Source organism: Mauremys mutica, chromosome 11 (assembly GCF_020497125.1).
Source record: "Mauremys mutica isolate MM-2020 ecotype Southern chromosome 11, ASM2049712v1, whole genome shotgun sequence".
Taxonomy (NCBI): Eukaryota; Metazoa; Chordata; order Testudines; family Geoemydidae; genus Mauremys; species Mauremys mutica.
The window spans coordinates 2,459,382-2,472,876 of record NC_059082.1 but is presented as its reverse complement, the minus strand read 5'-3'; the positions used below and the strand labels follow the sequence as shown (position 1 = coordinate 2,472,876).

The following is a 13,495-nucleotide window of genomic DNA, read 5'->3' as shown; positions in this document are numbered from 1 at the left end:
GAACTGCCGCGGGGGGTGGGCCTCAGGCCGGGGGCTCAGGGACTGGGGTGGAAGTTTTGCCTAGGGCACGAAATATCCTTGCACCGGCCCTGCCACTCTATAGACCCTGCTCCCCACCCCTGCAATAGAACCAGTAGCGGAGTGCAAGGAAAAAAGGGGACAGCTCAGTCTGAAACGTTCCACCCCCCTACTGCCTCGCACTGGCACACAGGATGGACAGCAATCTGGGGCCAGACAAGCACTGCAAGTAACAGAGTGCTTGTGATCTCTTCTTTTCTGCTTCTCAGGCATTCCCAGCACCACTGCAAACGTGACATGAGAAAACACAGGCACTGGCTTGTGCCAGTTGCCTTTTTCATGCTCTCGAGACCTGGTGTTCTCATAGCAAAGCTTCACCTTGCTTTACCCTCTGCTCTGCACTGAGTGACTTTCCAAGGCGTTTGTCTCTGGGCAGGAGGTATTCCAGGCAGTAGCTAGGCCGAGCCACATTCTTTCGTACAGCTGTTTATTTTTAGCACCACATAGCTGACTCTTCGGTTTGTTATTGGGTTCTTAAGCCTGGTGCCTAGAGATTTACATCCATCAATAAGTGCCTTGCATTGCTGGGACATTTCTCTTCATTATTGCAGGGAAAAGAATGAGGGGGCCTTCACGAAGCAATGCTAGGGGAAATTGTAGCTGCGTGCTCATCTGCAAGGAACTGAGCAGCCAGGCAGAAGGCCTATCTGGGCACGGAGTGAGGGTTGGCTGTGTCACTGATCCCCCATCTCAGGTACTCGGCTCTAAATGACAGCCAACAGCTTAAATACACAGCCTTGGCCCTCAGGTAGTGTAAGCTGGTGTAGATCTATGAATTCAGTGGAGCTATGCTGACTTTCACCAGCTAATGATCTGGCCCTCTACTTTTAACTTCACTTTTAGAATAGGAATTTCCTGATCACCATAACCTTGAGCTGCACTTCCCAAGAAAGAAAAGATTCATCTGGATGCATTTCCAGTTAATTTCTGTCTCTCTGCTCCCTCAAGAAGGGCAGCTCTTCCTTGAAGGAGAGAGAACACTTCAGCAAAAGTATTTCATTGTCTGTGACATCCCTCAGGCCAGCGAAAGGGGATGGTGTGAGCACAGAAATGTCTGTGTTGTTAGAATAACGTTAGCAGGAAAGTAGGGAGGTATAAGCCAAGGAATTAGACCCTCATGACCCAGGCTTGCTAGATGTGCATGTAACAGTCTTTACATTGAAAATTGCACTGTCCAGTTTTGTATAAAAGAGAGAAAGAAATCAATACAAGATTTGAACATGTGAAAACAATTCGTATGTGAAATGGAGAGCTTCCCTGGGCATGCATCCATGTGAACCTGCCTGTCTTGCTCGGAAGCCTCTGGGCCTGAACATGTGAGGGGCTGAATGATTCACATGAAGATCAGCAGCACTCAGCTGGGTGAGGTCCCAAAGACCAGAGATGGCCTCGCCCTAGCAAGTCATCTCTTCCTCCTCCCTCATTGTGACTAGATTTTTTTTAAAGTGACCAGCATCATTTAAATCTAAGAAATCCACCGTTAGTCTGGAGGAGGCTATGTATCTTATTGCCCCCAACAGCTAATGGAGACCCTCCTTTGGCTCAAGAAATAGCTCTGCTGCTCATGGATCCAAGGGTCGCTGGTGCAAGTGCCAGCAAAGCTGGCTATTGCCATGAGTAGTTCAAACCACCCTGTGGAATGGACCCTGCAAGGCGAGTCTGGTATGGGGTCTGGCAGCTTAAATAACAGACTTAGGAAGCAATAGCAATTGTGCACTCGCAATCAATTGTTAAAGTAGGGCACCTAAGTAGTTTTCTCCCTCTAGCCTTAGCAGAAGAGAGTATTAAGGCTCTTCGGTGTCACCACGAAAAGAAGATGTTCCATAGTGAAAGTAGAAGATTGACTTTACTATGGAGGGAATGAACTGTGCCTGTTTCATGTCCCATCAGTGCCAGATTTCTCCCAGCCCTCTCGCTGTCTAGGCCAAGGGAGGGAGAATACTTTGGACAGAGCGACAGAAGTACTCTTGGAGGTAAGGGGCTGGCTGCCGGTCTGATAGGAGCTGCAGCTCAATGACCCACAAAATGAGGGAGGATTTTGGCTTCCAAAGATGATGCATGAACACAGGAAAAGGGTTTCAAAGGCAGATGCCAAGAATGGGAAAACGAAGTGCTTGCTATCCTAGTGCCACTCCCTCTGTGTGATCTGAAAAAAAGGGGGCATCCAAAGGGTTCCATGTTGTGACGGCACTCTCTGGCTCGGTGGCCATCAACTAGTCTGACCTCTTGTGTATCACAGCCCACCAACCCCAACCGCACTCCAACCCCAACAACCGAAATGAGACCAAAGTATTCCAGCCCACAGGAGACTAGACTAGTATGCGCCATAGGCAGAGGGGGAGCTCATGGCATCAAAACCAAAATATCTGGAGTAATTATTCTTTGTCTGTTATCTAGAGACTGAATGGCCATACCAAATGCCATGGAGAGATCAAGGAGCAGGTTTTTTCACCCTTGTTCTTTTGACTGAAGTTTCACATCAGACAGTGAACAAGCCAGTCTTAAGGAACAGCAATGCAATGGCATGGGTGTAGGTGACGCTTAGAGTCCAACTCTTACAACTTGACTTGACACGGCACTGAATGCATTGTTTCCCTTTCTATAAAACACCCTTTTGATGTTTTTCCATGAGCAAGTAAAGAAAATAGCTTTGGAGCTGCCAGGCAGTGACTTTGCTCAACTCAGAAATGAATGTAAAGCTTGCAGCAGGAATATAATATTTCATGCCAGTTCAGTGTTATAGTACTCACAGAAATCTAGACCTCTCAAGCACGGTCTAGACGACAGTGTGTCCTAGCTAGAATTAAACTTAGATACATGTGGCTGGAAAGACACAACTAATTTCAAAGCAACGGTCTGTTTAAAATTCTTGGGCACCTGTCCCGAAAGGAGAGTCGCTGGGAAGCTGCTTGTGGAAAAAGATCCATGTAATTTTAAATCATTGCGTTTTCAATGGGCTGCATGGGGCTGCAAAGTCAGCGCTCTGTGATAGGAAGGGTGAGGAGATGGGCAGCCTTACTGGGTAGAGACATTGTGCGTTAGGCCAAAGGGGGAGCGGACTGGCTACCCCCTTTGGAAACGTATAGGGTGTCTGTCCTGGGGGAACACGCTACTCACTGAGTGTTGTGGGGAAGTGTATCTGACTGTGTGATTGGCTGTAACCCCATGTAGTGGGAGGCCTTGTTTACGTGAGACCGGCAGGCCAGTTTCACTTAAATCAGTTTCTAAATCAATCTAGTTAAACTTCTGTGCAGATACTCCGATTTTGGTTTAAGACTGTCTTATTTTGGGTTAATTTAAACCTCTTCCCAATCGCCTTAAACTAAACTGCTATAATCCACGTGTATCAGAGTATCCAGGCAGGGGTTTGCATCAGGTGAATGAAGTCGGTTTAAATAAACTCCTTAAAGTTAAATCGGTGACACTTGTTCATATAGACAAGCCCTTGGGTAATACAGCAAAAGCATTTGATGGCAATGAAAGCAGATCAGGAACATTCCAGAATTAAGTGCCCACAGGGCATCCTCTAAACATATCCTCATGCCTCACTGACTTTTACTAATCTCTGAAGACTTTAGCATCTGAAATACCACTATCAACAAACCTGGTCATCTTTGCTTCTTAGTAACCATAGAAAGACCTGGATGTTTCAAGAGGTAAAGAACTCGAGCGATGAGACTGGGGAAAGTGGCAGTGAGGAACATTCGCTCGTATGCGTACGGTAGTAGCCACGGAAATGCAGCCTCCTTTAAAGGTGCTCTCCTCAGTACCTACCAGCTTCATTTTTGAGGGTTGTAGCTTGGAGATGCAGCTCTGAGGGTCAGTGAGCTTTGGTGCTGACCATCTGTATTAGTAGGTCATTGACATTAACTGTATGATGTATGAAGCACCAGGACATCTGCCATCAGCCCTGTTTGCTCCAATAAGACCCTTTGATGAAACTGAGGCCATGACTTCCTCAGAGTGAGGAACTTTTCTGTGACCTCATTATACAGCTAAAAATCTGCCGCTTGTTCCTAGTGAATGTAGCATTGGTTGTACTCCTCCAGGGAGTCACTGAGATGCTTTGCGATTGGTAGTGGGATTCTCTTGTAGCTCATCTTGAGACAAATGCATGGTACTAAATCAAGCAAATAGTGCTTGTCCTGTCTGTGAATGCTAATCATGGTGGAAGTCAAGGGCGTTGTAAACTGACCTGAATTAAGACCCTAATGCTGAAGCAATAAGTGGTTGCAATTTTATAACAACTCCCCCAGGAGTGCTCTTTGCTCAGACTGTGACTTGGGTAAGGCGGTTCCAAGGAGTCGGGAGTTTAAAGCCTCATCAGGCTGTTGCTACACGCATCTGTTTTACTATTACACTTTAATAGCTGATTCCAGGTCATAAGGCTAGAGAGGATTGTGCAACCAAACCCATTCCAGCAGCAATATTGCAGGCTCCACCCTCTTACCAGTAAACTAGGAGTTACCCAGAGAAGCACCACTAGGTTTAAGTAGCCAAATGGTCTCTCACAGCTCAGACAGAATCTTCTGGTCCATATTCCCTTTCTGGTGAAGCCCTTTCAGTTTCCTAAGACCAGCAGGATTTGGACGGATGTCAAGATTTGAGACTCATTGGAAGACGTTTTCTTTGCTATTACCTTGTTTTGTTACACATTAGAGAACTGTCAGATCCCCTTGCGTCCTACCCTCATCTGCCCATTTCAAATGACAGACGTTTAACCCTATCCTTTCCTTATCTCCCCACCCCCGTGGTATGTAGGTGCCCCATTCATATATTTAGTAAATTAGCATATTTTGCAAATTATTGCAATTATAACAAATTATAACCATTTCCAGCAAGTGCATGTAACACATGTGCTTGCCAAGGGGCTTTGCCTTCCTCCTGTGCTGTGGGTATGAGAGCCTTGGTTTGCGTGGGGAAAGCTAATCACTAAATTCTCCCTCCCCAAGCCTTTCCCGGAGTAAACACACCTCCAGTACAGGCTAAGGGGGGCATTTTTTCAGAAGCTGTTGTTAAAAGGACTGGAAGGAGATCTCTGTGTTTGAACCCCAGGCCTGTGCTCCAATTTGTTTTATTCTGGAAGAGTCAGGATGCTTCTGACTTGCTTTATCTAAATAAATAAATAGATACTAGCCAACGTGTTTTTAAACAGACCAGTGTTTTGGTGTAAGCTTGGCTCCTTAGAATGACAGAGTTAAATCCTGGATCAAGGTCTGCTTCCCCACAGAGGAGACAAATTGACTTGCGTGCACTTTACTATGTGTGGGTCCCTTGGACAAGGCCTTCCTGCCGAGATCCCGTCAGCTTTGCATGGTTTTTGAACTCTTATGGCATTGGCTTCTCTTGAAAAACTACCTGTTTGTCTCACATTTCCCCTCGCTCACTGTGGTGCATGGTGGTTGATGGCTGCTCTTTACTTTGGAAGCAGCTGCATTTTAGCAGAGCTGACTATAAATGTGAACTGCACTGGGATCCTTATGTATTGAAAGCGCTGTCTAAATGGAGGATGCTATTGCTGTTATGCCTTAAAATGTCCACTTCTCCAAAATACAGGACTTAAAAGAAGATTAAAGTTTGCCTATATAGCTGTTGAAAAAGATCTTCCATCTCCTCTAAACGCACCATCTCTGCCCTAGAATTATGCACTCTACCGGTTAAACTGTATCACCACTCATTTTGCAATGCAAGCACAGTGGCATGGCTGAATACATAACTTTCTGGATATCCATGAAGCACAAGGCAGGAGGAAAAAAACTGGGATGGAGGCGGAAACTATTTTATTTGTCTTTTTCATCTCTGACTTTATCTCCTCTATGGGGTTAAAAATCCATCGTAACATAAACATCCTTAAAGATTTCTTTCCAATGCTGGTAAACATTAGTTTAAAAATATTTTGCCTGTCCCCTCCTGCTGTGGTGCTTTGAAACACCATTTGGACTTTGTTCCTGAATCTCATAAAACGGCTGCTAGTTATGTCTACATCTTGTGGTTCTGTGGACATAAACATTGTCACAACTTGATGTGCAACTGTTATGCTTGGTCTCCTACATATACTGGCATCCTCTTGAGCTCAGCAGCTGGCCTTTCTTAAATAACATTGAGCAAGAACATAAACACGCTGATGCCTCACGACTGAAATAAATGCAGCAGTGCAAAGTCTTTTCCACACACTCACATTTGCGATGCCCTTACTTGTCCTACACCACATAGAAGCACCCACAATTTACTGTGCTAATTTTAACTGGGAATAGATTAGGTCTGCTAATAGATTGGGTCTGCTCAGCAGTTTGAGTATTGGCCTGTTAAACACAGGGTTGCGAGTTCAGTCCCTGAGGGGGCTGTTTAGAGATCTGGGGTAAAAAATCTGGGGATTGGTCCTGCTTTGAGCAGGGGGTTGGACTAGATGACCTCCTGAGGTCCCTTCCACCTTGATATTCTATGAGTCCCTCCTTGACTTGCTAGTAAGATATCCTGGCTGTTTATTTCCATGTCAGCACTAACAGCATCTCTCTAGCTGACTTAATTTTGCAGCTCTTGACCTTAAGCTATGCTCCTTTCAGGGTAGCTCTGACAAAGAGCCTGTGCTATTATATTTTAAATGACCTGCAGAATTGGTGCTGTCTTTTCCACCTGATAACAACCATTGCACTGCAATGAGCTCTCAGAGACCTTTAAATGAAACAGGTAACGGGAGCTATTGTTCCATGGCTGGGGTGCGGGGTGGGACTGAGTGCAGGTTCCTTGAGTAAGGGATTTATAGACAGGGCTTCAAAAGCACCAGGCACAAAGCCAGATGCTGGGAACAGGGAAAATTGTCTCCCATAATAGGAACAAGGCCAAGAGTTCAACCCTTCAGTACGCTCTTGCAAGGAGAGAATTTAAAGTGCAGGCCGTCTGCATCAAGCCTGCCACCTCATCAAACTCTAAAGGAGCAAAACTAATAAACAGAGCAGAGGAAACCAGTGCTGTTCCTTCTAGGCTTAAGGAAGAGGCTGCAGACTCAGACTTCCCTCTCAAATTAACCTGGTGCAAGAAAAACCCTGACAGCTGCTCTCCGGGAGGTGTAATTTTATAGCAAACATTTCACATCTTGGCAGGTTAAGAATGTGTCCGAGCAGTATTTTGCTCTCCGCTTTGTGATAGCTCATTTAAGCACAGTAATAACTTACTTGAGTGCTTTCAGGGTACCACAGTAAAAACCAGGCCTCCTTCCCATCTTTGACAATGAGGTTTTAGGCTGGAGTTGTTTGTATTCAGACCGATGAGTGGAAGCTTTTTCTTCTCTTGCTTTAATGTTAAATGTGGGGGTCTCTGGTGAAGTTTTCAATGGGGTCTTGCACACAAAGTGGGCCATATCCTGGGAGTTTCACCACTAACTTAATCAGGAGTAAAGTGAAATTCTGAAATACTTTACAGGCAGAAATAGAGCAAACAGGTAATGCTTGGGAATAGCTGTTCTCATGCAGCCAGCAAAGAACATTGTATGTACATGCACCAGGGTAAGCGGTAAGCGCTGGAAATCCTCACAGCCTCATTGGCTCAGCTGAGTACCTAACATTGAGCTCACTGAAACCTCTTGGGCTAAGTGGATGTAATTCCATTGACTTCTATGGAGTTGCACCCACTTTCACCAGCTGTGCTGAGTCAGCAACTGTAGTCCGGAAAGCCCGTGAGAACAGGCTCTCCCATGAAATCTCGGCTCCAGCAGGGTATCAGAGCAAAGAGCTACTGGTGCTCACCAGCTGCACATGACTCATCGCTGCCATTTATGCACCAGAGTTACGACTGTTCCTTTGTTTTTAACAACAATTCTAATGTTCTACAAGAGCCTGTTTTGCTGGATCTCTTCTTGCCCTACATTGATCCCCGTCTGCTTGATTCTGACTTGTCCGTTTCATGTTTGCAGTCGAGGCTGGGGGTTGTGTCTGGATGACCCACCTGCCAAAGAAGTGGTAGACTACCCCTTGGTTCCACCAGGAGTCCTCTACGACGTCAGCCATCAGTGCCGGCTGCAGTATGGAGCATACTCCGTCTTCTGCGATGACATGGATGTAAGTCGGGGTTGGGTGTTCCTGCAGGTTTCCTTTACGTAATGATAGAATTTGTGACTGCTGAGTGACAGTCTGAACAGTGAGACTCTTTGCATAGAAACTCACTCTCTGCTGATGAAGGGATAAATAAATCCTGCATTATGAATTGTTAGTGGAAAAAAGACCATTGTCATCTTGGCTGAATTAGGAGAGAGGTTAGTTTGTTTGTGGAGCCCTCTGCCCCCAAAGCTCCCCTTCCAATAGATCCAAGGAGCCAGACTGACAGCAAACACACTGGTTTAAGGAAGGGTCACGGTCAAGGAGAGGAAAGTAAGGGGGCTATATATGGGAAAGTGAACGTCCAAACTGCCAGAGAAAAGGGTGGCCAGAAGGGGAGTTCTATAGACAAAAAGCTCACTGTGGCTTTCCTTGCTGACTGATTAGATCAGTGGGATAATTCAGTGTGTGAACACATTTTGAATAGGTCAGATTTGGGCTGGCCCTTGGGAATGCTCAGTAACCCCCAGGCTGTGTCCATACTTGTTCTCCGCAGAACGTCTGCAATACGCTCTGGTGCTCAGTGGGGAACACGTGCCACTCCAAGCTGGATGCTGCCGTCGACGGCACGAAGTGTGGCGAGAACAAGGTAATTAGAGTAAATTGTATTCGCAGCCACAGTCGATTCCTTCTCCTGTATGTAAGGGACAATGTTCACCACACTGGTTTATTATATAAGTCAAGAAATAGGACAAGTTGCAGAATGTAATTCCGCAGCATCGGAACATACCTAGAAATGGATACATTCGGCTCCATTGGATTTGTGTGTTCTGGTAGTTACTTAAACGTTCAGTACGGTCAAGGATTCAATCAGTGTATGCTTCAAATCACCGAGGCAGCCAGGTGCTAATGTTTGCCATGTCACGGCTATCGGCACAGATTTGCTAAGGTGAGATCTAGAAGGACCTAGCTATGTATATTTTTTCTGGTACATTGGGTGAACTTGCACAAGGATCAGCACACCTGTGCAGTGCGGGGGAAATGGGGGATTTGATCTCTTCTGCTTAACTTTAAAGGTAATGGGTAAAATCCAAAATTTTGCAGGCAAAAATACACCCTTGCATCAGAATGCTTAATATAGACTAAGTCATGCAGTCCTTACTCTGGCACAACTCCAGTGGCTTGCAGGGAGAGATCTGCGCCAGTAAGAATGACGGGACTGGGCCCTAAATCCATTGAAGCAGCATAAGAGGCAGAGTCGTGTTTTGCTCCGTGACGCGTTCACATGGCAGCTGTTGGCTTTATGGGCCTGACTTTCCAAGCATTGCCTATGCAACTGTAGCCTCATTCACACTCAAGTTTCTTCCAGCCCAGCAGAGTGCAGCTAGAACTAAAGAGGAGAATTAATGAGATCGAGGCCGCTGCTCCACCTGCTTTTTTGTAGTAGCAGCACACAACAGGCAGAGAAATCCTTCTGTGGCCTAGGGCTAGGGTAGTGGCTCCTATGCCCCCTCTCCTGGTGTAGAGGGCATGGCCAGAGAGCAGCCACCGCCAGCCAATCCCTGGCTGCTCTAATGACCCTTTATGGGCTAATCCCAGTGAGCACGTCACAGAGCAACCCCGAGACGCTTCTAAATTGCACCTTGAAACCAGGACAGTGGCTTCGGGTTCAAGTAGCATAAAACAGAATAACTGTAACGTAAAAACATTTGCACATCCCCCTCATCCTGGGTAGAGCTAAATGCAGAATGGCTGGTGCCAATAATCTGGCCCGAAGAGTTTAGTTCAATTCTACAGATCATGAAGAACTCCTGAGGCTTTCCCTGTAGAACCTGCCATCTTACCCGTTCTCTGTGTTAACTGGGTAGCCAGCTGGTAGAGCCTTTGTTATGATACCAGAACCAAAGCATTAATCTCAGGCGGGACATGTGCTCTGCCTAGGCCCTGCCAGGAAGCTGGAGCGTGAGTTGTGGTGAAATAGGTGTGTGTGAAACCAGTTTTACTCCCGTGTGCACACCTCCCACTAACCAAGTGTCCCAGCATTTCTCATTGGGCTGTGATGCACACCGCTCTCGTTCGGAGTTCTCTTCCCTGTGCTGCACGTTCACCAGACTGGGATTTGTAAACGAGTGCTGGTTAGTGCCTTGTAAGAGTATTGTAAAACGTCAGCTGCCCTCACTCTTGTCTGGGTTACTCTGCAGTGGTGCTTCAATGGAGAGTGTGTGCAGGTGGGCTACCGCCCGGACGCTACTGATGGAGGCTGGGGAACCTGGAGTTCTTGGTCTGCTTGCTCTCGGACATGTGGTGCTGGTGTGCAGAATGCAGAAAGGCAGTGCAACAACCCCACGTAAGTTAAGGCTCTTGCTTTGTCCGGGTGTGATTAGATTAATTAACTAGGTGACTTCGTTAGGAAAACCCCATTTACAGCACATATCTGAATATCTTCTTATCATCTAGCAAGGTATGACCCTGCCCCAAGCTCAGGCCACTTGGGCTCTGACCTAATGATGTATCGCACAGTGAAACAGTAACAGAGCGGTGACCCCAGAGAGGGTATTTTCAAATGCCATTAATTATATGGTTTAAAACAGCATACCTTTGAAACAACCCACGTGGTTCAGCTCATGGGGCTAGCTAGGAATCTGTGCAGTGGAAGGTCTGGGGATCGAGGTTTAGCGTTTTCTTTGTCTACCTTTACATACAAATCACTCGTGATTATCCAGGCAGAAAGCGCCTGAAATCCAATTCAAAGCAAAGGTAAAGACGAAGCACTTGTGAATGTAACACATATGCAATGCCTTTTTTAATGCCAAAAAGAAAAAATGTTCCTTTAAGCAGATTCAGAATCACTGGGGAAAATTCCAGCACCATTTACTGCCCTTTGTTCTCAATGAGCAGTTTGCATACAGGTTATAACAAGGTGTATGAGCCACAACAAGAGGATTGCTTTCTGTCAGACGTTAATGTGGCAGTGGCCAAATATGGCATAACTTTCTAAGGTGGCCCTATAATCAAAGCATCTGATAACAGACTATGGTGTAGCATTGTCAATTCCATGATTTCTGGGCTGACACAGCTGGTCTCCAGATGTCTCTTCCTTCCCCCACCAGATAACTGTTGGACGGTATTAGAAACAAAGCTTTCCCAAAGGTTACAGTGTCAGAGCCTGTGACCCCAGGTGAGGAGCAGGAGTTATAATGAACCATAGCGACACAGTGGGTTTAAAGGATATGGGGCTATGTCATGCCGTCAGTTCGTAAGCAGAACTTCCCATTGACTCTATGATGAGTTCTACTTAAAAGGCAATGGCACCATCGGGGCAAAAGATAAGGTTTTTTAAAATGAGCCCCCAGAAAAAGTGCCAGGGCTGGTGGTAAAAAAGAGGGGGGATAAAGCAGGATAATCTGTAAAGTGGGGACTGCCTCCAAGCTCCTTGCAGAGGAATATTTTCACAATGGTCTGTCCTTCCAAATGAGCTTTGAAATGACATTCCAGGTTTGCAGAACTAACAACACAGACCTCACAATGTAGGTGCATGATTAACAGCACTCCCACCCTAAGTGTTTTAACGCACGCCCCTGGTTTTCTTGAGGTCTTTTGAGTACACAATCAATCACAACCACAAGAGCAATTTTATGGTCTTTATTTATTTTTCAGGTGGCATTCAGCCTTTCATGGCTTTAGGAGTTTCAGAATCAGATAAAGAAAGGTCTCTAATGAGTCCAGAATAGGTTCCCTGGTTAACCACTTTCACAAGTACATCATTTTAGCATGTGCAATTGAACTTGGTTTAAAAAAAAACTTTATGTAATCTTGTTTCTAGGTCAAGAGCAAAGTTTATGTTTGACATGAGTTTTGCTGGAGGAGTGCAGTTGTCGTTTACAGAGTGTTTTAAACACAACCACAGACATGTGGGAGAGCAAACACTGCAAAGCTGGCAAAGCTCGCCCAAGGAAATTATTTGTTTTGGCTGCTGTAGGTAAATCTCTTTGGCCTTGCCTTTCAGATGGAGCAAACGTGTATGAATACGGTGGTTTTTCTTCTTTAGGTGTTTCCATAACCATAAAACATAAATTCATTTTATTATCTTTAATTCAAGTTTCCCCTGAAGAAACTGTTCAGGGAAAATGTAACTTCCTTATGGTCATTTGGAAATGTGCCATGGGAAATGTCACAACAAGCTCAAGTTGGCAAAGGGTTAAGAAGCAGGAAACAGCTACAAATAGTGCCCAGATGTGCTGGTAGCTTCCAGACAGAGAATAACTCTATTTACAGAAAAAGAGTTCTACTCATTTAAAAAGACAGGGAGGAGGGTTTTTGTTGGTTTTTTTTTCTTTTGGAACAACCTTCCCATTCTACCCTTGAGAACAAAGCAGAGCTTGGGCCTCCTACACGCACAGTGAAAAAACTCTTTCCATCATTTAGAAATTACTAGCATGGAGCATTGAGGACCTGTTCTCAAACCCATTGAAATCAATTGAAATTGAAAGTTTCCCATTTATTCCATTGAGTTTTGAATCCTATCGGGCATCGAGTGGCCCTTCCACCTCCCAGCGGCCCTGGTGGCCTCAGGACAGCCCTGCAAACAGCCCCTCGCCTCAGTGTCCCTTCTTAGTTCCACAATCAACTCCAGAAGAGGCTTTTACAAGTCCAATAACAACCCTCCTTAGGAATTAGTTTTTTTTAACAAAGTTCAAAATTAAACACAAAAAAATTTCCCTCCAGCCTTAAGCTGGGCACTGCCCCAAACTCCCCTGGTCTCAGGGATTTCTTTCTTGAGCAGGCTTTTCCCAACTCCTCCTAGCCTGGCCTCAGGATCTGGTCTGCAGGAGTCTCTCATTCTCTACTGTATCCTGAGCTTCTCCCTCTCTCTAGCAAGTTCTTGCTGCCCTTTGATTCTAATTAAACCCCACATCTCATCCCCGGCAGGCAGCTTAATTGTACGGGCTGGCGAGCTGCAGGCCTCTGGTCCTTAAAGGGGCAGGCCACCCCACTACAATACCCTTAATGAACTGCCCTTCCACTATATAAATGGTGTGGGGATGGGGGAGGAGGTGCTTTCAACTGCAGACACATGTTCATGTCTGGGCTGTGATCCAGTCGTGCAGTCCTTGCTCACATGAGTTGCCTAACTGAAGCCATTACCCATTTCTTTAATAGCCCTCCAGACTTCTTTGCATTAATATAATTTTGAGTTCATCCTGGTTCTGCTGTAGTCCACTTTTGACTAGTCACCTTTCATTCATGGGAAAGGAGTTCAGTACCCATAGATCCTCCAGTCTTTGGCCTCGCTACTCGGACTCCCTACAGAACTGCCAAGTAGTGCCAGTTGTTCCTTCAGAGTAGATCTGAGGCCAATTGGGAGCAGTGTGGGAAAGATGGTGGGG

General features: G+C 45.8%; 1 protein-coding gene across 1 annotated transcript in view; it reads left to right on the top strand.

Moving 5' to 3' along the window:
- The window catches only part of ADAMTS7 (ADAM metallopeptidase with thrombospondin type 1 motif 7), a 136,415-nt gene that overhangs the window by 31,170 nt on the left and 91,750 nt on the right, over positions 1-13,495 (top strand). Inside the window, exons 9-11 of the mRNA XM_044979660.1 lie at positions 7,988-8,132; positions 8,665-8,757; positions 10,310-10,455. Of these exons, the coding sequence (XP_044835595.1) occupies positions 7,988-8,132; positions 8,665-8,757; positions 10,310-10,455 (384 nt within the window). The remainder of the gene's footprint in view (positions 1-7,987; positions 8,133-8,664; positions 8,758-10,309; positions 10,456-13,495) is intronic.